This window comes from Schistocerca gregaria, chromosome 3, assembly GCF_023897955.1.
Source record: "Schistocerca gregaria isolate iqSchGreg1 chromosome 3, iqSchGreg1.2, whole genome shotgun sequence".
NCBI classification, from domain to species: Eukaryota; Metazoa; Arthropoda; class Insecta; order Orthoptera; family Acrididae; genus Schistocerca; species Schistocerca gregaria.
In genome coordinates, this window is record NC_064922.1 from 628,608,140 (window position 1) to 628,634,336 (window position 26,197).

The following is a 26,197-nucleotide window of genomic DNA, read 5'->3' on the forward strand; positions in this document are numbered from 1 at the left end:
CCGCTGGTCCTGATGGGATACCAGTTCGATTTTACACAGAGTACGCGAAGGAACTTGCCCCCCTTCTTGCAGCGGTGTACCGTAGGTCTCTAGAAGAGCGAAGCGTTCCAAAGGATTGGAAAAGGGCACAGGTCATCCCCGTTCTCAAGAAGGGACGTCGAACAGATGTGCAGAACTATAGACCTATATCTCTAACGTCGATCAGTTGTAGAATTTTGGAACACGTATTATGTTCGAGTATAATGTCTTTTCTGGAGACTAGAAATCTACTCTGTAGGAATCAGCATGGGTTTCGAAAAAGACGATCGTGTGAAACCCAGCTCGCGCTATTCGTCCACGAGACTCAGAGGGCCTTAGACACGGGTTCACAGGTAGATGCCGTGTTTCTTGACTTCCGCAAGGCGTTTGACACAGTTCCCCATAGTCGTTTAATGAACAAAGTAAGAGCATACGGACTATCAGATCAATTGTGTGATTGGATTGAGGAGTTCCTAGATAACAGAACGCAGCACGTCATTCTCAATGGAGAGAAGTCTTCTGAAGTAAGAGTGATTTCAGGTGTGCCGCAGGGGAGTGTCATAGGACCGTTGCTATTCACAATATACATAAATGACCTGGTGGATGACATCGGAAGTTCACTGAGGCTTTTTGCAGATGATGCTGTGGTGTATCGAGAGGTTGCAACAATGGAAAATTGTACTGAAATGCAGGAGGATCTGCAGCGAATTGACGCATGGTGCACGGAATGGCAATTGAATCTCAATGTAGCGAAGTGTAATGTGATGCGAATACATAGAAAGATAGGTCCCTTATCATTTAGCTACAAAATAGCAGGTCAGCAACTGGAAGCAGTTAATTCCATAAATTATCTGGGAGTACGCATTAGGAGTGATTTAAAATGGAATGATCATATAAAGTTGATCGTCGGTAAAGCAGATGCCAGACTGAGATTCATTGGAAGAATCCTAAGGAAATGCAATCCGACAACAAAGGAAGTAGGTTACAGTACGCTTGTTCGCCCAATGCTTGAATACTGCTCAGCAGTGTGGGATCCGCACCAGGTAGGGTTGATAGAAGAGATAGAGAAGATCCAACGGAGAGCAGCGCGCTTCGTTACAGGATCATTTAGTAATTGCGAAAGCGTTACGGAGATGATAGATAAACTCCAGTGGAAGACTCTGCAGGAGAGACGCTCAGTAGCTCGGTACGGGCTTTTGTTGAAGTTTCGAGAACATACCTTCACCGAAGAGTCAAGCAGTATATTGCTCCCTCCTACGTATATCTCGCGAAGAGACCATGAGGATAATATCAGAGAGATTAGAGCCCACACAGAAGCATACCGACAGTCCTTCTTTCCACGTACAATACGAGACTGGAATAGAAGGGAGAACCGATAGAGGTACTCAGGGTACCCTCCGCCACACACCGTCAGGTGGCTTGCGGAGTACGGATGTAGATGTAGATGTAGAATGTAACATCTAGTGGTTGAAGCTTGTGAGAAGTGTGTGGAGGTATGGTTACCATAACAATAGAATGTTTTTTACAAAATTCAAAAATATCAAATGAAATGTGGTTGCTGTGGTTATCTAAAATCAGCATCATAGGGTCATCAGTAGTTGATTTTAAATTGTTCTGAAAATGTTGTATCCATTCGAAAAATAATGACTCATTGGACCAGCCATTGACGGAACAATCGTATATTGCTTCAACTGGTCCACCTTAAAATATTTGACATCCTCTTCCTGGGGAAGATAAACACAGGGAGGATGTAGGTACCAGCAGCAATGAAACACCATATGACAGTAGCGTTTTTCCACCTTTCCCAAGACGTGGCCTCACCTATTTAACACCTTTAGGAGCCAAAATTATCTCTGGCTTTTGTACAGTATTGATGCCAGTTTCATCAACATTGAACACTCGCCCCTAATTAAATTTTTATTTTTCAAAGACATGTTCTAAGTTTTTAAAATATGCATTAACCTCTTCTTCATTAAATGCCTGTATTCTGTTAATGCTAGTAGCTTCAGGTTTTTTCATGTTAATATTTGGGTTTCTTTTTAAAAATGGAGCTAGCCAATCATTTCCAGTTAACTTAGATGACTTATCAAAATTGTTTGCAATGTTGTTAGCCTCTGCATACTCAAATGCAATCTTTCGCAGCTGGATTCATGTAATGCCATAGAACAGCTTGGCCATTGTAGTAACATGATCCCTAATCTCATTTTCCTGTTCTGTCGAAAATGTTGGGTTTCTTCCAAGTTTTGGACCCTTGGTATTTTTAACGTTCATTCTCGTTCGCAGAGTAGCTTCATGAATCCCGAAAGCTCTTGAGACCCCTCTTATTTTTCTTCCAGATTTGATGGCATCAAGAGCCTTGCACAGTTCCTCTTGCAGCCATTTTGCTTTTTGGGTTTTGCTTTTATAATATCTACCCATCTTAAATTTAAAAAAAAACTCTCAGCCACCGACAAATACTTCCACAAAACGACCTTCCAAGAAGGCTCATAGGAAGCACAGTTCTCCTTCCCCGCCACGGCGCATTTCTTCTCCTGCGCCACCCAGCAGTTGCCGACCCAGGCCGTCATCCATTTCGCCTGGCCGCACCGCTGGTAGCCGAACAACTGGCCGTTCACCAGTGGAGGAAGCTCCCCCTCCCGGCCATCTTAACAAGATGGCCAATGAACCTACAGAACAAATGGACGATGACAGTCCGCCTACTGCTAGCGGCGGCAGTGCTCGCTTGAAGCCGGGCCCTCAGCGGCCTTCGAGATGACCCCTTCTTGCATCTTCTTCTCGCGATAACACATATTCACTGGAATATTAGCAGCATTCGCTCCAAACGAGAGGACTTGAAATTGCTGCTCCGCTTGCACCATCCGGTCGTCATAGCCCTCCAGGAAACGAAGCTACGCCCATGTGATCAAATTGCCTTGGCACACTACACCTCTGTGCGTTTTGACCTACCCCCTGTCGCAGGTATTCCGTCTCATGGAGGGGTTATGTTGCTGGTCCGGGATGATATCTACTATGATCCCATCACATTGCACACCGGCCTGCAGGCAGTTATTGTCTGCATTACTCTCCCCACTTTTACATTTTCCATTTGTACCGTTTACACTACATCGTCGTCTGCCATTACCAGGGCAGACATGATGCAAATTTTTGCTCAGCTACCTGCACCATTTTTGTTAACTGGAGACTTCAATGCTCACCATCCTCTTTGGGGCTCTCCAGCCTCCTATCCGAGGGGCTCCCTGTTGGCAGACGTTTTCAGCCAGCTCAATCTTGTCTGCCTCATTACTGGCGCCCCTACTTTTCTTTCAGACACCTCTCACACCTATTCCCATTTAGACCTCTCTGTATGTACTACCCAACGTGCACGCTGGTTTGAGTGGTATGCGCTTTCTGATACATATTCGAGCGACCACTTCCCGTGTGTTATCCATCTCTTTCATCATACCCCCTCTCCGTGCTTAAATAGTTGGAACATCTCCAAAGCAGACTGGGGGCTCTTCTCTTCCAGGGCGACCTTTCAGGATCAAACCTTCACAAGCTGCGATAGTCAGGCCACAGACCTCACGGAAGTCATTCTCACTGCTACTGAATATTCCATCCCTCACACTACTTCTTCTCCACGTCGCGTACCGGTCCCCTGGTAGACTGCAGCATGTAGAGACGCTTTACGTGCTCGTCGACGTGCTTTACGCACCTTTAAACGCCACCCTACAGTGGTGAATTGTATCAATTATAAATGATTACATGCGCAGTGTCGTCGTATTATTAAAGCAAGCAAGAAAGCCAGCTGGGCTGCTTTCACAAGCACCTTCAACAGTTCTACTGCTTCTTCTGTTGTCTGGGGTAGCCTGCGCCGGCTATCTGGCACTAAGGTCCACTCACCAGTTTCTGGCTTGACGGTCGCAAATGACGTCCTTGTCGCCCCTGAGGACGTCTCCAATGCCGTCGGCCGCTTTTTCGCCGAGGTTTCGAGCTCCACTCATTACCCCCCTGCCTTCCTCCCCCGAAAACAGGCAGAAGAGGCTCGGCCACCTAACTTCCATTCCTCTAATCATGAAAGTTATAATGCCCCATTCAACATGCGGGAAGTCGAAAATACACTTGCCCAGTCATGGTCCTCCACTCCAGGGCCTGATTCTACTCATATTCAGATGCTGAAGAACTTTTCTCCTGCGGGTAAAGTTTTCCTTCTTCGTACTTACAATCGCATCTGGATTGAGGGACATGTTCCCACTTGCTGGCGCGAGTCTATTGTTGTACCGATTCCTAAGCCGGGGAAGTTATCGACCCATCTCGCTTACCAGCTATGTCTGTAAGGTGATGGAGCGAATGGTTAACTCTCGTTTGGTTTGGCTGCTCGAATCTCGACGCCTACTTACCAATGTACAATGTGGATTTCGTAGGCGCCGCTCTGCTGTTGACCATCTGGTTACCTTGTCGACCTTCATTATGAATAACTTCTTGCGGAAGCGCCCGACCGCGGCTGTGTTCTTTGATTTGGAGAAGGCGTACAACACCTGTTGGAGGGCGGGCATTCTCCGCACCATGCATACATGGGGCCTTCGCGGTCACCTCCCTCTTTTTATTCGTTCCTTTTTAATGGATCGACAGTTCAGGGTACGTGTGGGTTCTGTCCTGTCAGATACCTTTCGCCAGGAGAATGGGGTGCCACAGGGCTCCGTTTTGAGCGTCGCTCTCTTCACCATAGCGATCAATCCAATAATGGATTGCCTCCCAGCTGATGTATCAGGCTCCCTTTTCGTGGACGATTTTACCATCTATTGTAGCGCGCAGCGTACATGTTTCCTGGAGCGCTGTCTTCAGCGTTCTTGTAACCATCTTTACTCCTGGAGTGTCGCCAATGTCTTCCGTTTTTCTGCCGAGAAGACGGTCTTTATTAACTTCTGGCGCTACAAAGTGTTTCTCCCACCGTCCTTAAGACTCGGTCCAGTTGATCTCCCATTCGTGGAGACAACAAAATTTTTAGGTCTTACATTTGACAGGAAACTTAGCTGGTCTCCACATGTATCATATTTGGCTGCCCGTTGTACCCATTCTCTAAATGTCCTCCGTGTTCTCAGTGGCACATCGTGGAGAGTGGATCGAACCGTCCTACTTCGCCTATATCGGTCGATCGTCCGCTCCAAGCTGGATTATGGGATCTTTATATACTCCTCTGCACGGCCGTCCATCTTACGCCGCCTCAACTCCATACAACATCGGGGTTGGCTACTGTCAATGCCCGACCACCCATCGTATCGTTCCTTTTTTGACGACTCTTTCGACCGTCAATACTGGTTGTATGTCTCTGCCCTGCTACCCCCTGGAGTTCGCTTTCGTCGCCTCCTTCAACACCTTGATTTTTCACTCCCTGCAACCTTTAGAGTGGGTGAGAGACACATGCCACCTTGGCTCCAGGCTCAGGTACGCATTCACCTTGACCTCAGCTCGCTCCCATAGGAGGTTACCCCCGGTTCGGTATACCACTCCCGTTTTGTCGAACTTAATTCAAAGTTCATTAATATGACCTTCATTTATACAGATGGCTCTAAGACCAATGACGGGGTCAGGTGTTCTTTTATTGTCGGGGCACAAAGTTTCAAATACTGGCTACATGGCCGTTGTTCGGTCTTCACAGCTGAGCTCTTTGCCCTCTACCAGGCTGTTCTTCATGTCTGCCGCCACTGACATTCTGCTTATGTCATCTGCTCAGATTCTCTGAGCGCCATCCAGAGCCTCAGTGATCCGTATCCGGTTCACCCTTTAGTGCACCAGCTCCAACGCTCTCTTCAGCACCTGGTGGACGACGGGTCTCCAGTTAGTTTTATGTGGGTTCTTGGCCATGTTGGTATCCCTGGGAACGAAGTTGCAGATGCCGCGGCCAAGGCTGCAGTCCTCCAGCCTCGGTCGGCTTCTTGTTGTGTCCCTTCATCAGATTGTAGCAGGGTCATTTGTCGGCTTATTTTATCGCTGTGGTATGCCGATTGGGCTGCACTTACGGACAACAAGCTTCGGGCCTTGAAACCTTTTCCCGCAGCTTGGACGTCGTCCTTACATCCTTCTCGGTGGGAGGAGGTCGTTTTGGCCTGGCTACGAATTGCACACTGCCGGTTCAGCCATCGCCATCTGCTGACGGAAGCGCCGGCGCCATTCTGTCCATGTGGGCAATTGCTGACGGTCCGCCACATTTTAATGTCCTGTCCGGATTTTACTATGCTGTGTCTTGATCTTGGCCTGCCATGTACTCTGGATGCCATTTTAGTGGATGACCCAGGAGCTGCTGCTCGCGTCCTTCGTTTTATCAACTTGACACACCTGTCTAAGGACGTTTGATTATGCTGTAGTTTTTTAATCCTATGCCCGTTGTCCCTTTTAGTTGCTGTTTTAACCTTGTGCCTCGCGGTGCATTCCTAACAGTCAGGGCGCTAATGACCATTGTAGTTGTGTGCCCTAAAACTAAAAAAAAAAAACAACAACCTCTGGTAGTGTCCATTCAGGGGTCTATTTATGGCCTGGAACAGTCCCACCATTCTGTGGTGTTTGTGTGGACCCCAGGACATTCTGGAAACCCCAGGAGTGAATTTGCCGACAGGCTGGCCAAACAGGTGAAGCAGAAACAGCTTCTGGAGATTGGCATCTCCGAAGCTAACCTGCATTCTGTCTTACACCACAGGATTTTCCGGCTTTGGGAGACGAAATGGCATAACAGTACAAACAACAAACTGTGTGTCATTAAGGAGACTATGAATCCAAAGGATTGGAAAAGGGCACAGGTCATCCCCGTTTTCAAGAAGGGACGTCGAACAGATGTGCAGAACTATATCTCTAACGTCGATCAGTTGTAGAATTTTGGAACACGTATTATGTTCGAGGATAATGTCTTTTCTGGAGACTAGAAATCTACTCTGTAGGAATCAGCATGGGTTTCGAAAAAGACGATCGTGTGAAACCCAGCTCGCGCTATTCGTCCACGAGACTCAGAGGGCCTTAGACACGGGTTCACAGGTAGATGCCGTGTTTCTTGACTTCCGCAAGGCGTTTGACACAGTTCCCCATAGTCGTTTAATGAACAAAGTAAGAGCATACGGACTATCAGATCAATTGTGTGATTGGATTGAGGAGTTCCTAGATAACCGCAAAAGAGAACTGTATCTAACAGCAAGATGGAGTACTGACCCCGAAATTGTTCAATATCATAAAAACTATTGTGCGGTACTAAGAAAAGTTATTAAAAAGTCCAGAAGCATGTGTATCATGTCTGAGATCAGTAACTCTGATAATAAAATTAAAGCAATTTGGAATATTATTGAAAGGGAAACAGGGCAACCAAGAGCACAGGAAGACTTTAGTGCAATAAAATTGAATGACAAGTGCACTAACAAACAATCAGAAATTGAAAATATTTTGAATAATCATTTTTTAAATGTTGTGGAGAAAATAGGATCTAGATCTTCACTAGAAGAGGCAAGGCTATTAATAGAAGAGGCGATACCTGCACAGTTTGAAACAGCTGTAATTCCACCAACCTCTCCCTCTGAAATCAGTAAAATAATAAACTCACTGAAAAGTAAAAGCTCTTACGGAATTGATGGCATTTCCAGCAAAGTACTTAAAGCTTGTTCCCCACAGATAAGTAGAATTCTCAGCCACGTATGTAATAGCTCTTTGGAGCAGGGTGTTTTCCCTGATAGACTGAAATATGCCATTGTAAAACCATTGCATAAAAAGGGGGATATGTCGGATGTCAACAACTACCGCCCAATCTCTCTTCTGACAGCTCTATCAAAAATTTTTGAGAAAGTAATGTATTCAAGAGTAGCCTCCCATATTTGTAAAAATAAAGTACTAACAAAATGTCAGTTTGGTTTTCAGAAAGGCTTTTCAACAGAAAATGCTATATATGCTTTCACTGATCAAATATTAAATGCTCTGAATAACCGGACATCACCCATTGGTATTTTTTGTGATCTCTCAAAGGCCTTTGATTGTGTAAATCATGGAATTCTTTTAGATAAGCTAAATCATTATGGTTTGAGTGGGGCAGTGCACAAATGGTTTAATTCATACTTAACTGGAAGAATGCAGAAAGTTGAAATAAGTGGTTCGTGTAATGTTAAAACAGCTGATTCCTCAAACTGGGGTGCTATCAAGCACGGGGTCCCACAGGGTTCGGTCTTAGGTCCTTTACTGTTCTTGATATACATTAATGACTTACCATTCCACATTGATGAAGATGCAAAGTTAGTTCTTTTTGCTGATGATACAAGTATAGTAATAACATCCAAAAACCAAGAACTAAGTGATGTAATTGTAAATGATGTTTTTCACAAAATTATTAAGTGGTTCTCAGCAAACGGACTCTCTTTAAATTTTGATAAAACACAGTATATACAGTTCCGTACAGTAAATGGCAAAACTCCAGTAATAAATATAGAATTTGAACAGAAGTCTGTAGCTAAGGTAGAATTTTCAAAATTTTTAGGTGTGTCCATTGATGAGAGGTTAAACTGGAAGCAACACATTGATGGTCTGCTGAAACGTCTGAGTTCAGCTACGTATGCTATTAGGGTTATTGCAAATTTTGGTGATAAGAATCTCAGTAAATTAGCTTACTATGCCTACTTTCATTCACTGCTTTCGTATGGCATCATATTCTGGGGTAATTCATCGTTGAGTAGAAAAGTATTCATTGCACAAAAACGTGTAATCAGAATAATTGCTGGAGCCCACCCACGGTCATCCTGCAGACATCTATTTAAGGATCTAGGGATCCTCACAGTAACCTCACAGTATATATATTCCCTTATGAAATTTGTTGATAATAATCCAACCCAATTCAAAAGTAATAGCAGTGTGCATACCTATAACACCAGGAGAAAGGATGATCTTCACTATGCAGGGTTAAATCTGACTTTGGCACAGAAAGGGGTAAATTATGCTGCCACAAAAGTCTTTGGGCACCTACCAAACAGCATCAAAAGCCTGACAGATAGCCAACTAACATTTAAAAATAAATTAAAAGAATTTCTAGATGACAACTCCTTCTACTCATTGGCTGAATTTTTAGATATAAAGTAAAAAAAAAAAAAAAAAAAAAAACTTAATCATTAGTGTCATGCAATATTTTGTGTAATGTAATTTCTTGTACAGACATCTTTTATTAACCTGACACGTTCCACATCATTACGAAGTGTCGTATTCATGATCTATGGAACAAGTATTAATCTAATCTAATCTAATCTAATCTAACAGAACGCAGCACGTCATTCTCAATGGAGAGAAGTCTTCTGAAGTAAGAGTGATTTCAGGTGTGCCGCAGGGGAGTGTCATAGGACCGTTGCTATTCACAATATACATAAATGACCTGGTGGATGACATCGGAAGTTCACTGAGGCTTTTTGCAGATGATGCTGTGGTGTATGGAGAGGTTGCAACAATGGAAAATTGTACTGAAATGCAGGAGGATCTGCAGCGAATTGACACATGGTGCACGGAATGGCAATTGAATCTCAATGTAGACAAGTGTAATGTGATGCGAATACATAGAAAGATAGGTCCCTTATCATTTAGCTACAAAATAGCAGGTCAGCAACTGGAAGCAGTTAATTCCATAAATTATCTGGGAGTACTCATTAGGAGTGATTTAAAATGGAATGATCATATAAAGTTGATCGTCGGTAAAGCAGATGCCAGACTGAGATTCATTGGAAGAATCCTAAGGAAATGCAATCCGACAACAAAGGAAGTAGGTTACAGTACGCTTGTTCGCCCAATGCTTGAATATTGCTCAACAGTGTGGGATCCGTACCAGGTAGGGTTGATAGAAGAGATAGAGAAGATCCAACGGAGAGCAGCGCACTTCGTTACAGGATCATTTAGTAATTGCGAAAGCGTTACGGAGATGATAGATAAACTCCAGTGGAAGACTCTGCAGGAGAGACGCTCAGTAGCTCGGTACGGGCTTTTGTTAAAGTTTCGAGAACATACCTTCACCGAAGAGTCAAGCAGTATATTGCTCCCTCCTACGTATATCTCGCGAAGAGACCATGAGGATAAAATCAGAGAGATTAGAGCCCACACAGAAGCATACCGACAATCCTTCTTTCCACGTACAATACGAGACTGGAATAGAAGGGAGAACTGATAGAGGTACTCAGGGTACCCTCCGCCACACACCGTCAGGTGGCTTGCGGAGTATGGATGTAGATGTAGATGTAGAATGTGTGGAAGTCTTCCATGCAGTCCTCTCGCAGAGAATCAGTTGTCCTCTGCCGCTTCCACATTGGCCATTCGTGGCTAATGCATCGTTACCTCCACCATCGTGAGGACTCATCTCAGTGTCTCCCAAATGACAGTCGTCCACCTCCTGCTGGACTGCCCACTTTTAGCCGCTCTGTGACAGACTTCTAAATTTCCCAGCATGCTGCCTTTGGTGTTGGGTGACAATGCCTCCACAGCAGCTGTAGTTTGACGTTTTGTCTGTGAGAGTGGGTTATTTACTTCCATGTAGGTTTCAGCGCATTTTTGTTGTCTTTCTTTGTCCTCCACCCTAGTGTTTTTAGGGTGGAGGCTTTAATGTGTTGCAGAGTGACTGGCTTTTCCTTTTTGTTCTTGTGGTTGGCCAGCCACTGTAATCTGTTTTACTGTTTTACTCCCTTCTGTTTCTAGTGTCTCCCTGTTGTTTTCTTGTCCTCTTTTGTTCTTTTCAGGGTTCATTGCCTTCCCTTTGTTCTTGGGGTTTCAAGTTTCCTAGGAAGTGACATTCAGTTTTGATGCTGTTCCATTAGTTAACTCGTGTTGTTACATGAAGCGAGTTGGTAGTATAAAAAATGGCTAACAGCACGGGTTCGAATTTTTGTACTCTACGTTCATATCCAAACTCAAGAGTTAATTTTTTCCTTTTGTTCTCGGAGATGTGTGAGAGATCAATGGCGTCAACATATTTGTGACATCAACAGATATAATGGAAATATTTACAAAATAAACATTTCAAATAATATTACAGTAAGATTTTATCATTAAAAATCTTGTTTGACCTTGTGTAGCTAACAGTAATGTTATCAGGTTGCACCAATGAAGCATGAAAATAAGCCTGTTTGTGCAGAGTTTATTTTAATGTGCAACAGCTTACAACTAATGGCATACAATGATACACACACAGAATGAACAGCAAAGGCCAAAGCTTCTAAAGAATGGAAGAGACACAAATCAAAGAAAAATAGTATTGTTTCTTTGGGATAACATTTACATTGTACTATTAACACCCTCCCTCAGTGTTAATTACCAGTGTTACAAAAACAAATTATAAGCTGTAAGTCAGTCCTAAGATGCTTCTAATTTTTTCAAATTTTATTTTACCTGGTGACTTTGTTAGAACATCAGCTTGTTGGTCATTTGTGCTAATGTGCTTCAACATTACATTTTCAGTAAAACATTCTCTCTTATAAACAAAATTTTCCCATCTATTTGTTTTAGTTTATGCAAGTGGGTTCTTGCAAAGGCTTATTACCAACATATTGTCTTCATAAAGTACAACATCTTTTTGACTGCCAGGAAGACTTTGATGCAAATTACTGAGCCAACAGGCTTCACTAGGTGCCATGCTGAAGGCTACAAATTCAGATTCTGTTGATGACAGACTGACAGTGGGTTGCTTCTTAGATGCCCATGAAAAACTACAACCCAAAATTTTGAAAAGATGACCACTTGTGGGCTTAATGTACTCAGACAATCAGCCCAATCAGAGTCCACATAACCAATTATAGGATCAGTACACTTTTCATACCTAGCGTATAACACCCAGTTTTAGGGTTTCCTTAAAGTAATGCAAGACATGTTTCAAAGCATCCCATAAATCCAGATGTGCACGATTGGTACTTGCTTAGAATACTTACAGCCATGCAAATATCTGGTCTGGAAACTATCATACATCAGTGACCCCATTAATTTTCTGCACCTTTTCACAATGTTTTCATTTTCAGGCCTTTCTCTTTTTAACATACTGTGATAAAAAATTTCCTCTGCGTGGGTTGAAATAGAATTTAACTCAAACATATAAAAATTTTTCAACACTTCCTTAAAAGAAGTGCGTTGGCAAATAGTAATAGTACCCTCCCTTAAATTTTGAACAGTATTCATTCCCAAATAATCATACTCAAATGTTTAATTTTAAAGTTATCACTCAGTAACAGCTTCAAATTATCAATTTCATTCTGGAAAGTTGAAGCTATCAGCAGATCACCAGGGTAAAAAAGTATGTATGCTTTATTGTTATTTTCTGTCTTTACATCCAAGCAATACTCAAAACAACTTCTTACAGATCATAAGCCAGTTATTACTGTGTGAAATTTAAAATTACATTTTTTGAGCAAGTCCTTTAAACTGTACAGAGCCATTCGAAGTTTGCAAATCTTACACTTAATTTTATTGCAGTATCCAGTAGCTAATTTGACATGAAAGTCTCCAACCAATTCTCCATAAAGAAATACACTACAGACATCCAGTTGATAGATGGTAAATTTATTCTCATTACAAAAAACCAGAAACAGTCTCACTGAAGTTAGGTCTACTACTGGACTGTATATCTCTGAATACGACAAGATTTTTTGGAAATCTTTTGCTACAAGATCAGCTTTATGAGAAAAACATTAACTTTTTCGTCTCTTTTTGCCTAAAAACCCACTTTGTGTCAATAACATCAATCATTTGGCTTACATACATAATCCCATGTGTTGTTTTCTCCCAGGGCTTGCATCTCTCTTGCTATGGCATCTTTCCAATTTTTAGCTTCAGTACAAGAGATTGCTTCAGTGTAGGTGCTGGGATTTTCACAATTCACTGCTCTCCACAGGCCAAACTTACAATCCTCCAAGTAATTTGGGTGTTGTCATAAAAAACAACAACTTCCTCTACATCCTCAAAAGAAATGTCTCTGGTTTCAATGTCTTCATTGATTTCTTGTTCTTCTCTGACATATTTTCTTCCACAACCTCTGTGCTCATTTCTTCTTCCTGTTGTGAATCTCAAGCTTTTTGTGTTCTCTTTATCACAACAAATGCTACATGCATCCACCACCACCACCACCACCACCACCACCACCACCACCACCACCACCACCACCACCACCCCTATCTTGCTTTTTTGGTCTAGTTTCTCTTTTTATTTGGGTACAGGGACAGACACACGACTTCCAAATATTTTCAAACCTTCTATGGGTAATTATCTGCATAAAAATCTTCAGGAGTAGTTTTACCTTCCACAGGACTTGAATCAGTATGATTTAGTACAAAAACTGCCATGTTAGCTGCTTCAGCCAGTAATGTTGGGGCATTCCTGAAATTATTCAATGAGCAGCACACATCCCTTTCAGCTCTTCCATTTTGATGTGGTGGGTACACAATGCTTCTTTGATGGATTAGGCCATTTTTGCTAAAAAAAAAAAAAAATAAATAAATAAAAAAAAAACTACCCAAGCCAGTATTCATAAACTCAAGTCCATTATCGCTTTTTATAACTTTAATTTTCAGACCAGTATCTCGCTCAGTTTTTGCAATAAAATTCTTACTCAATCCTATAACTTCAGTTTTCTATTCCGTAAGGAAACCATAGAGAAGACCTTGCAATAACCAGTCATCTGTACCACCGAAGGGGTTGCATTCTTAAAACTTTCTTTGACTAGTACAAATATTGCCATCTGTGTAAGTCTAAATCAACTGTGTTCATTTTTTGTTGAGGAGTGCTATGTTTACTGTCACTCTGACAAATGAAAAGGAAGCAGTAACTTGTTCAAAATAGTAGCTGTCCTGACAATTATGCTATGTTAAACTTAATTTGAACAAGTGTAAATAGTTTAGACTAGTTGGACAGTAGTTTAATAATTAATACACTTTATTAATTCAGACCTTGGTTTGCTCTTCATTCCTGAATGTTTTCCTCCACAGAGCTACTACTGCTAAATGCCTATTATGCCTTTTTTCATAGCCACCTCACGTATGCAGTGCTGTTATGGGGCAATGCCTCTGGGGCAAAAAGAATTTTTATTTGGCAGAAAAGGCTCATTAGGTGTACTGCTGGAGTGAGAAAACATGTATCATGTAGAGACTGTCTCAAAGAGTTAAAAATACTGACACTTAAATCACTGTTCATTCACAGTTGCTTAGCGCACATAAAGGAATACCAAGAAAGCTATAAATTGCGCGAGTCTGTACATGGCCATGACACACGTCAAAGGCAGATACTAGGCTTAAAAAAAACCAAAACAGTTACACATACACAGGGATACAGTTATTTAACATGCTATCACCTACAGCACACAGTGTATCACTGAATGTCTTCAAAAATATTACAAAAATGTGGCTTGGACAAAAAGCATTTTATACAATAGAAGAATTTAAAGTATGTAATAAAAATTATATAATCTAGTTAAACTGCTGTATGACAGGACCACCATATTACATGAACACTTCTGAAGATGATATTGTATCATGCGGTTGTGCTTTATTTACATAATGTATTTTTACTCAATAGTTAACTGCTGTATGATGTAACCACCCTATTACACAAGTTCTTCTGAAAATGTTATTGTACCATGCTGTTGTACTTTGTTTACATTTTCCCCAATTATTAACATGTATTAAGCCTGCCTCATTTATATTTGTTAAAATGGTTTTCTTACCATGTGTATTGTGTTGCACATACAGTATCTCCTTTTGTCATTCTGCACGACACATTTATGTTTAATGACTACTAAACATGTGCAGTATAAAAATTCAGACTGTTAATGTATTACTTATTTTGTAATTATATAATGTATGTAAAATGATGACATCAATTGCATGAAAAATGCTTAAAGATGGATCAATAAATCAATCAATCATGACATATACATACAGTATTTGTATTTGTACCAGGGCCTAAAGATATTTTTCATCCTTTGGCAGTCTTTTTATTTTCTTTTCTTCTTCCCTATTGCTGGTGATGTAGGCCTACTCTATACTGGTGTCTCTGCACCTTTTGTAGTTGGAGTTCCTCACTACAGCAAATTGTGATTCAAGTGTTAACATTATAGGTCCTTCTGGTACATATTTTTGCCCTGTGATTATTGTAGTTGTTTTCTTCTTCTTCTTGTAATTTTTTTTTAATGCTGCTGCACTTTCTGATGATAATTCTTCATACAATTGTGTGTTCATTCCCGCTTTCACTTAGGTAAAACAATGCCAATAAATCAGGAAAGTTATGAATGGTAGTTGCTCCACCTTGAACTTAATTTTTCTGAAATGAAAGTGCATTATACCATATATTCATACATATTTTTATTTATGAAATATTTATATGTGATGTACATGTTGACAAATGTAAAACCTTACTAAGTGGTCTAGTGTGAATGAATGAATAAATGGATGGATGGATGATTGACTGACTGACTGACTGACTGACTGATTGATTGATTGATTGATTGATTGAATAAATACAACTGAAGACCTTTTGCAATTTACTTGATCCCTGAATATTTTATTTTTAAACCGCTGACCAATGTTTCAATGCATTAAGTACTTGAACTCTCCAACTTCTTCCATCAAATAATTTTTTTTTAGTAAATGTAAATTATATCATTGAGTGCCTTCTTACTGTGGTAAAATTAAAAATTTACTCCTCCAGGTTGTGGAAGATTTGATAGAGGCAAAGAACATTTATACTTGTGCTTGGTCTGAATGCCAGGGCGGAAACTACAAACAGGTGAGATGACATACTTAGTTGTTCATTAATGTAATGTAATTGTAATATTACAAGTGATCCACACATTTAATATACCATGGGAAACAGCGATGATACTAAATTACGACATTTTCACCATCAGTATTTGACTAGCAAAGGGAGAGGAGATGATTACAAAATTTCTGAAGACCAAACATTATACCTCTACCCTGTATTAAATTGTGAATATCTCTAGTGTCTCATGGAGTGAGGGCATCACAAAGTAAGCCCCACAGGGTTCAATTTTGGGTCTTCCCCTATTTCTTGCAAATGCGAATGACCTTCCATGTAACATTCAACAATCAGATTCGATACTTTTTACAGATGATACTAGAGTATAATAAATCACATTAAAGAGAAAGCAACAGAAGAGATCTCCAAAGAATTATGTGGTTCTCAGAAAATGGACTCTCACGAATATTGAAAAAAACACCCTATATCCTGTCCTGTACAGCAATTAGCCACAGAAGTAGCAGCAGGTGGCCAGAAGTCACTGAACAGGATAGAATGCTCCAAAATATTTGGTTGTACATGTTGATGAAAAGTTGAAGTGGAAGAACACACTCTCAAGCAATTAACCCTCTGTTCTTTTGCTCTTTGTACAATTGCTAATTTTGTGAACAAATGAATTTACCTCATGATGTATTCTGCATATTTCCAGTAGTAATGCCTTACCAGATTAATTCTCTGGGGTAATTTATCACTTACAAAGTACTGATTGTGCAAAAGTAAGCATTAAAATATGTTGTTTTCACCTATACTAGGCATGCTGTCTGTGAAAAATAATCAGTCACATGTCCTTTCACACATAGCTATCTATTACAGTGGGAGGATCCCTCACTCTGTGATGCTTGTGTGTAGCTGATGATGAAACAAGTGTAACTAGGGTTTTAAAGTTTTGCGATGTGTCTGGACTCTGGCCTAAACTTTTAGGCTTGGGGGTTTTAGTGTGTTGCAGAGTGGCTGGCTCCTCCTCCTTTCTTTCCCTTGTGGTCAGCCAGCCACATGAATCTGTTATATTGTGTTATCTCCTTATACCATTTTCTTCCTGTGTTGTTTATGTTTTACTACTGACACAATGCTTTGTGCCATGCTTCGGTGTGCATACGCACATAGTTTTTCAACTTTTATTACATGGGTTTTATGTGAGTTTTATCTTCCTGTTCTGTGTGTTTTACTGCCATGTCTCAGTCTGTATTTTTTTGCATGGGTACTAAAGAACAGCTCTATCTAATCAATCAATCCATCCATCTAATCCACCAAAATTTTAAAAGAAAAGCTACATCATTATCTAGAATATTAGAGGAAGCAACAACCTTTATTACCACTTATTAAAGCTGTCAGTGGCTCAGAAAAAGTTCAATATGTGGCAATAAAAATGTTTTATCTTTTGCCTAACTACCTTAAATGTATGACAAGTAACTAAGCAAATTTTAAATCTATTCTGAAAGAATTTCTCCTAGGAGAAATCCTTATATTATATATGTCTGTGTTCTTGCTTGTCACCTGCCAAAAGTTCCTCAGTAGTAGTTGGACTGGTTCCTGGTAGAGTACATAACAGCACACTACACACATTTCCATTAAAGTCATCTACACTCCACAGATGCACTTTAATGCAGCTCTCTCACGCTGAGAAGAAAGTGGCCCTTGTATAAAGAAAGGAAGGGGAAAAAATATTGATTCTTTGGAGTTTGTGTGTGTGTGTGTGTGTGTGTGTGTGTGTGTGTGTGTGTGTGTGTGTGTGTGTGTGTGTGTGTGTGTGTTTTCTTTAACATAACAAAAACAGTCAATCCAGATCACAACTATTAGTATTTATTAGCTCTGGTAACTCGTTTGTAAGTAGTAAGCATTTTTAGCACAATAGCTCCTTGATGATGATTGAGCTGGCTGAAGGAGCTTCTTTATGTGCCAAAAAGTACCATTACTATAGGAAATGAATTTCCTGTGAGAATCCATGATCCTTGTCAATATTCTGTGAGTAAAAACTTCTAGGTTGCTTATTAAAATTTCTTTATTACAATGTTTCAGATGCTGTCATTATCAGATGTCTACAATTAAGATGAGAGTCACAGGCATTTGTTATACAGCAAAGCAGCTAACAAAAGATAATAAATTAAAAGGTTAAAATTATTTTTATAGATACTTAAAAGCTTAGAAAGAAGATACTGAGTCAAAAATAAATACTTTGCCTAATTGGGATCAACTAACAACTGGGTGTAAATGTTTTACAAAGATACAAGTTTTACTCAACAGCTGGCACCAGCATTGGGGATGTCTTCAAATTTTATTCATTATACTCTCTTTCAAATTCTGAAGGTGGAAGAGGTAAAATAGAGGGAGCAAAAGGCTGTTTGCAATTTGTACAGGAACCAGATGGCAGTTAAAATAGTCAAGGGGCATGAAAGGGAAGCATTGGTTGGGAAGGGAGTGAGACAGGGTTGTAGTGTAACCTCGATGTTACTCAATCTGTATATTGAGCAACCAGTAAAGGAAACAAAAGAAAAATTCGGAGTTGGAACTAAAATCTCTGGAGAAGAAATACAAACTTTGAGGTTCGCCAATGACATTGCAATCCTGTAAGAGACAGCAAAGGACCTGGAAGAGCAGCTGAACGGAATGGACAGTGTCTTGAAAGAAGGATAATGGAATGTAGTCGAATTAACTCTGGTGATGCTGAGAGAATTAGATTAGGAAATGACACTTAAATTAGTAAAGGAGTTTTGCCATTTGGGCAGCAAAATAACTGATGATGGTCGAAGTAGAGAGGATATAAAATGTAGACTGACAATGGCAAGGAAAGTGTTTCTGAAGAAGAGAAATTTGTTAACATTGAGTATAGACTTAACCCATTAGCACTGTGCATTGCCATATGGCAACGTTTGTAACACTTTTTTAAAATCATTAATTCCACGACATCAACAAAGCTAGTGTGTTGGCAGCACTGGATTCCATTGCACAGGACTGTAAATATCACTACAATGCAACAGTTTTAACAATACATTTAAATTCTGCGGCGTAAGCAGTGTTGGAAGTCGTCATTTGTTGAATGACGAAGAAAAATGGAGTATAAGTTCGAGTAAGTGTGTTAAACACAGTGACTTACAATATATATTTTGGTTTTTTAGTATGGTTGTGCTTTAAATATTCAAATATATATTCTTTGGAAGTTACTGCTTGCTGTGAAATAAATTACATTCATTTAGGCCATTTTAATGTCGGTGCTCCCATATGGCAAAACTAGGTGCTTGTACTCAGTAAAAGGACGAATTTTCTCTTTCTTGTTTTGCAAGAGGTTTCTTGCTTGCTGAGGTGCTGGAGATTCTTTATAATGATGATATTGAAGGTGATGTTTGTTGAGCCCCCAGATCTGAATAGAGAAGAATGATGGATTACTGTATGTGCGGTGGCTGGACAACTCGGTTGTCACAATGATCTCTTCTTCATGTGGTGCCCAATAAGGTGGGCAAGTCAAGAGATTCTCGCAACAAAAAAAAAGTGAAATATGATGATTCCCAGACCAAAACTGGTAGCCAAGTATAATACATATATGGGAGGTAATGATCATATGGATCAGAATCTAGCATGCTATTGCATTGCAATAAGAAGCAAGAAATGGTACTGGTGTCTCTTTACATGGATGTTAGATGTCGCCATACAAAAAAAGTTGGATTTTGTATAATAAAGCAAGAAACCAAACTATTTCTCAGCTTGATTTCAAGAAAGCAGTAGCAACAGTGTACTTGCAAAGACACCAAGCTTTACCAAAAGGAGCCGGGAGACCCATCTGCACCAAGGGCATGTTCCAACAGTTGCGTATCAGATTCAATTAGGTTTGATAAGACTGACCACCACGTCCAGCACACAGAAGGAAACAAGAAGAAAGGGTGTGCACACAAGGACTGTAATTCTATTGACAACAATGTGTTTAAAGTGTAATGTGGGATTGTGTATTGACTGTTTTATTCCATTTCATGTAAAATATTGCTGAGTTCAAGGTTTGATTTTTGATTATTAATTGTGCTGTGTTGTAAGGCATCAATTGTATGATAAAGACTGAATAATAAATTTGCACAAAACTTGTATATGTAATTTACTTATTTTAGTTGAAGTTGTAATCCAAATAAATTTATGTAGTGAAAGCGCCTAGCATTGCCCTATGGCGACAAATATCTCGCTAATGGCGGTAATGAATTTCGCCGAAACAACTCTGTCGTGTAATTTATGCCTTTTACAGACAAAATAATGCGATTTTTTTAAAAAAATCACGAAAAAATTAATTCCGACACTAATGGGTTAAGTGTCGGTAAGGGTTTCTGAAAGTATTTGAAGGGAGTGTAGCCATGTATGGAAGTGAAACATGGACAATAAATAGTTTGGACAAGAAGAGAATAAAAGCTTTTGAAATGTGGTGTTACAGACGAATGCTCACGATTAGATGGGTAGATCACATAACTAATGAGGAAGTATTGAATAGAATTGGAGAGAAGATAAATTTGTGGCACAACTTGAGTAGAAGAAGGGAGCAGTTGGTAGGGCATATTATGAGGCATCAAGTGCTCACCAATTTAGTATTGGAAGGCAGTGTGGAGGGTAAAAATCATAGAGGGAGGCCAAGAGATGAATACTCTAAGCAGATACAGAAGGATGTAGGTTGCTGTAGGTACTGGGAGATGAATAACCTTGCTCAAGTTAGAGTAGCATGCAGAGCTGCATAAAACCAGTCTCTGGACTGAAGACCACAACAACATATTTTTTATCTTCATGCTAATAAAAAGACAATCTTTAAAACACAAACATTCACAGTCAAATTACAAAACCCACTATTTAAGTAAGTAGAACTCCATATCTGTCAAGTTAGCTTCTCAGATGGAGCCAATTAGTCTGTGTAGAATCCTTTGAACTAACAGGTACTGAGTAACTGCTACACAATAATATCTATATACCAGAATCATGGACTATGTTGTTGTTGTTGTTGTTGTTGTTGTTGTTTATATTTATATTTTTTATGTAGACCTGATGAAGCGATCATAAAAGTAATATTTGCTGTTGTAATTACAAATGGCTGATAAATAAAAAGCAGTGGTGTGTGAATTAAAAACATTGTCAGAGAGTACATTGATATCTGTAAACTTATGAAACATAAAGAACAAAACAGTCTAGTTATTAAACTAAAATACTTTGGAAGGCAGCTCCCTCTTGTAGAAATGGCAGCAACTTTCTCTATGACCTAGGTCATTTGGCATGCACCAGTGGGAACTCTATTGACCCAGGAGACATGAGATGATATATGGTCCAGTCATCAACAGAAGAGCACACTACAGTTAGCACACATCACACTATTAATTCTTGAGAAAAGTCAAAAGATCAGTTACGGCTGAAGTCACTCTGTTCATTCAAAATTGTTTTAAATACTTCCATGAATTCAACTGTCTGGTCCAACTTATGCTTCTGAGTTTTTAAGAGTATTGTCAGTGTGCTACCATTGCCACTATAGGACTAGTGCCTAAATCTTGTCATGAACGTCCTTCCAGTTCTGTAAAACTCACCACAGTCATTATTTTATACACTCCCAAATCACTGTGCTTGTCACATTTGTTTCCAGATTTGTGGCATAATCTATTCCCCAGACGTCCCTCTGATTGGAAAGCCTATAACTACTTAGCTTTCTCGAAGCTGTGAGCAATCCTTTCTGAATCAGAACCACTAAATATTAATTCTGCATATCTTTTATTATTCTGATGCCTCCCAGTTATAGTACTATTCCTGTGTTTAATTTTATCATACATTTGGATGTCTATCCCTGTATCCATTTCCATGACATATTTACATAATCATTTGAAGCTCTTTCTCAATTTTGTCCTTCTCTGAAGTTAATTTAAAGACAATTTATCATAGACCTGAAAAATGTGTTGTATTAAAAAAAGAAATCTTAATGAGCAATCTGGACAGTTTTATGCACATAAAGTACCAGTCGACTGGAACATTTTGGTACCTACAACAGCTCCACAAACTGGTTCCATGCATTGTAAACGAGTTGTGGTCTGAATGTGGTCACTTTTGACTGAAACCAGTTACTAGTATTACTAAATAATTGTAACTGTGATCTAACTGACTGTTTTTGTTATGCTCAAGTTTTTGGTTTGCATATAATGTTCCGTATTGTGATATTTCCCATTCATATTAAAGGGCATTGTTTGTTTTGATAACTGTTTTGTGCTTAGAAAGTGGCAATTACTACATTTTGTAACATCTGGGTGTAATGTTGCTATATTAATGACACGCAATATATTAAGTTTTTCTACATTTCAAATTGCTTACCAGTCAATCTACTGGAGAGGTGTTGATTGACCTAACATCCAGATATTGTCCCACTGCCAATCATACGAACCTACTTATTAACCAGTAAAGTCTCATGATGGACCATCACATGAAATACTGTGCTAGCACATTTCTTCATAATGAGATACTGTCAGACTATGGGGAAAGAACAATGGTTTCAGGAACAAGAAGAATGGGTTTTCACTAGGAATTTTACAGATTCTAGGAGGGTGCAGAGGGCAAGTCTTGCACTGGGGATGGTCACATGGGTAGGAGCTGTAGGGCAAGGTAAGGGACGAAGACTTATGGATCCCAGGAAGGCTCCCTCCAAGTGACCTCTGAAAAGATTTGCATAGGAAGGAGCCATCCTGCTTCCCATTGCTATACCCCTGATTTGTTTGTACGTTTGCCCATTAAAGATGAAGTAGTAGTTGTACTTCATCTAAGGGGAAGAGATACAAACAAATCAGGCATGTGGCCATGGGAACAAGGGTGGCTCCTTCCTGTGTCAACTTTCTCATGGGTCACTTGGAGGGGGCTCTCCTAGGATCCATAAGTCCTCATTATCTGGTTTGGTTGAGATACACTGATGACATCTTTGCCATATGGACTTAACACTGTAACTGACCTGTTAAAACTCCTTAAATCTCTGAATACCTTCCCCCAGTTAAATTCCACATGGCCCTATTTCAAATCCAGTGCCACATTCCTTGATGTTGATCACATCCTAATGGAAGGGCAGCTGCACACTTCCGTCCACATTAAACCTACTAACAAACAAGAGTACTTACATTTCGACAGTTGCCATCCTTTCATGTCAAATATTCCCTCCCATACAGCCTTGGCATTCGAGGCAAATGTATTTATTCTGATGCAGACTCATTAGGGCAATATACCTCCATTCTCACCTCGGCCTTCAGTAGATATAATTACCCCACCGGCCTTGGTCAAAAGCATATTTTCCAGGCCATCACAATCCAACCTGGTACTGCTAATCCCTTCAAAAAAGCGTCACCCCCCCCCCCCCCCCCTCCCACCTCCAAATCTCTGCAATATACTTATTATTCCCCCATCTTCCTATGCTATGCCTCCTACCCCTGTGACTGTTCTTGCTGGAAGACTTGCCCTATGCACCCTCCTACCACCACCTAGACAAGCCCTGTACTGGCAAAACATATACTATCAAAGGAAGAGCCACTTGTGAAACAACACGTCATATACCGGCTGTTATTTAAACACTGTTTGGCCTTTTACGTCAGCATGACTACCATCAAATTATCAGTTAGGATGAATGGGTTTAGACAGTGTGTGTAATCTGGCAACACACAACAGACATGACCTCAGTGTCTGTTTCACCACACACTCCATATGAATTTCCCCCCCGAGATTCCAGTTTCTCAGTACTCTGCAGGTGGGAACTAGCACTACAACATGTCCTTGGTTCTTGCCACCCACCTGGGCTTAATTTTCGTTAATTTCTTCCATATCAGAGTAACTACTGCTTTCTTCACTCCATTTTAGATTCCTACATCTTTCATTTTTTCACCTTTGTTTTTTGCCATCTCCCTCCCTCCCCCCCCCCCTCCTCCTCCCGTTACGTACAGTAAGCTTTTCACTCTTACTAACTCGTGGATGAATGTATTAGCAGTAACCGCCGCCTTTCCTTCCCCGCTGCGCCGCCTTTCCTTCCCCGCTGCGCCGCCTTTCCTTCCCCGCTGCGCCGCCTTTCCTTCCCCGCTGCGCCGCCTTTCCTTCCCCGCGGCGCCGCCTTTCCTTCCCCGCGGCGCCGCCTTTCCTTCCCCGCGGCGCCGCCTTTCCTTCCCCGCGGCGCCGCCTTTCCTTCCCCGCGGCGCCGCCTTTCCTTCCCCGCGGCGCCGCCTTTCCTTCCCCGCGGCGCCGCCTTTCCTTCCCCGCGGCGCCGCCTTTCCTTCCCCGCGGCGCCGCCTTTCCTTCCCCGCGGCGCCGCCTTTCCTTCCCCGCGGCGCCGCCTTTCCTTCCCCGCGGCGCCGCCTTTCCTTCCCCGCGGCGCCGCCTTTCCTTCCCCGCGGCGCCGCCTTTCCTTCCCCGCGGCGCCGCCTTTCCTTCCCCGCGGCGCCGCCTTTCCTTCCCCGCGGCGCCGCCTTTCCTTCCCCGCGGCGCCGCCTTTCCTTCCCCGCGGCGCCGCCTTTCCTTCCCCGCGGCGCCGCCTTTCCTTCCCCGCGGCGCCGCCTTTCCTTCCCCGCGGCGCCGCCTTTCCTTCCCCGCGGCGCCGCCTTTCCTTCCCCGCGGCGCCGCCTTTCCTTCCCCGCGGCGCCGCCTTTCCTTCCCCGCGGCGCCGCCTTTCCTTCCCCGCGGCGCCGCCTTTCCTTCCCCGCGGCGCCGCCTTTCCTTCCCCGCGGCGCCGCCTTTCCTTCCCCGCGGCGCCGCCTTTCCTTCCCCGCGGCGCCGCCTTTCCTTCCCCGCGGCGCCGCCTTTCCTTCCCCGCGGCGCCGCCTTTCCTTCCCCGCGGCGCCGCCTTTCCTTCCCCGCGGCGCCGCCTTTCCTTCCCCGCGGCGCCGCCTTTCCTTCCCCGCGGCGCCGCCTTTCCTTCCCCGCGGCGCCGCCTTTCCTTCCCCGCGGCGCCGCCTTTCCTTCCCCGCGGCGCCGCCTTTCCTTCCCCGCGGCGCCGCCTTTCCTTCCCCGCGGCGCCGCCTTTCCTTCCCCGCGGCGCCGCCTTTCCTTCCCCGCGGCGCCGCCTTTCCTTCCCCGCGGCGCCGCCTTTCCTTCCCCGCGGCGCCGCCTTTCCTTCCCCGCGGCGCCGCCTTTCCTTCCCCGCGGCGCCGCCTTTCCTTCCCCGCGGCGCCGCCTTTCCTTCCCCGCGGCGCCGCCTTTCCTTCCCCGCGGCGCCGCCTTTCCTTCCCCGCGGCGCCGCCTTTCCTTCCCCGCGGCGCCGCCTTTCCTTCCCCGCGGCGCCGCCTTTCCTTCCCCGCGGCGCCGCCTTTCCTTCCCCGCGGCGCCGCCTTTCCTTCCCCGCGGCGCCGCCTTTCCTTCCCCGCGGCGCCGCCTTTCCTTCCCCGCGGCGCCGCCTTTCCTTCCCCGCGGCGCCGCCTTTCCTTCCCCGCGGCGCCGCCTTTCCTTCCCCGCGGCGCCGCCTTTCCTTCCCCGCGGCGCCGCCTTTCCTTCCCCGCGGCGCCGCCTTTCCTTCCCCGCGGCGCCGCCTTTCCTTCCCCGCGGCGCCGCCTTTCCTTCCCCGCGGCGCCGCCTTTCCTTCCCCGCGGCGCCGCCTTTCCTTCCCCGCGGCGCCGCCTTTCCTTCCCCGCGGCGCCGCCTTTCCTTCCCCGCGGCGCCGCCTTTCCTTCCCCGCTGCGCCGCCTTTCCTTCCCCGCGGCGCCGCCTTTCCTTCCCCGCTGCGCCGCCTTTCCTTCCCCGCTGCGCCGCCTTTCCTTCCCCGCTGCGCCGCCTTTCCTTCCCCGCTGCGCCGCCTTTCCTTCCCCGCTGCGCCGCCTTTCCTTCCCCGCTGCGCCGCCTTTCCTTCCCCGCTGCGCCGCCTTTCCTTCCCCGCTGCGCCGCCTTCCCTTCCCCGCTGCGCCGCCTTCCCTTCCCCGCTGCGCCGCCTTCCCTTCCCCGCTGCGCCGCCTTCCCTTCCCCGCTGCGCCGCCTTCCCTTCCCCGCTGCGCCGCCTTCCCTTCCCCGCTGCGCCGCCTTCCCTTCCCCGCTGCGCCGCCTTCCCTTCCCCGCTGCGCCGCCTTCCCTTCCCCGCTGCGCCGCCTTCCCTTCCCCGCTGCGCCGCCTTCCCTTCCCCGCTGCGCCGCCTTCCCTTCCCCGCTGCGCCGCCTTCCCTTCCCCGCTGCGCCGCCTTCCCTTCCCCGCTGCGCCGCCTTCCCTTCCCCGCTGCGCCGCCTTCCCTTCCCCGCTGCGCCGCCTTCCCTTCCCCGCTGCGCCGCCTTCCCTTCCCCGCTGCGCCGCCTTCCCTTCCCCGCTGCGCCGCCTTCCCTTCCCCGCTGCGCCGCCTTCCCTTCCCCGCTGCGCCGCCTTCCCTTCCCCGCTGCGCCGCCTTCCCTTCCCCGCTGCGCCGCCTTCCCTTCCCCGCTGCGCCGCCTTCCCTTCCCCGCTGCGCCGCCTTCCCTTCCCCGCTGCGCCGCCTTCCCTTCCC

General features: G+C 43.6%; 1 protein-coding gene across 2 annotated transcripts in view; it reads left to right on the top strand.

Annotated features, from left to right (window-relative positions):
- Positions 1-26,197, top strand: part of LOC126356028 (uncharacterized) — a 200,561-nt gene that overhangs the window by 13,249 nt on the left and 161,115 nt on the right. For both annotated transcript variants that reach the window (XM_050006681.1, XM_050006682.1), the window contains exon 2: positions 15,673-15,750. In XM_050006681.1, coding sequence (XP_049862638.1) covers positions 15,673-15,750 — 78 coding nt within the window. The remainder of the gene's footprint in view (positions 1-15,672; positions 15,751-26,197) is intronic.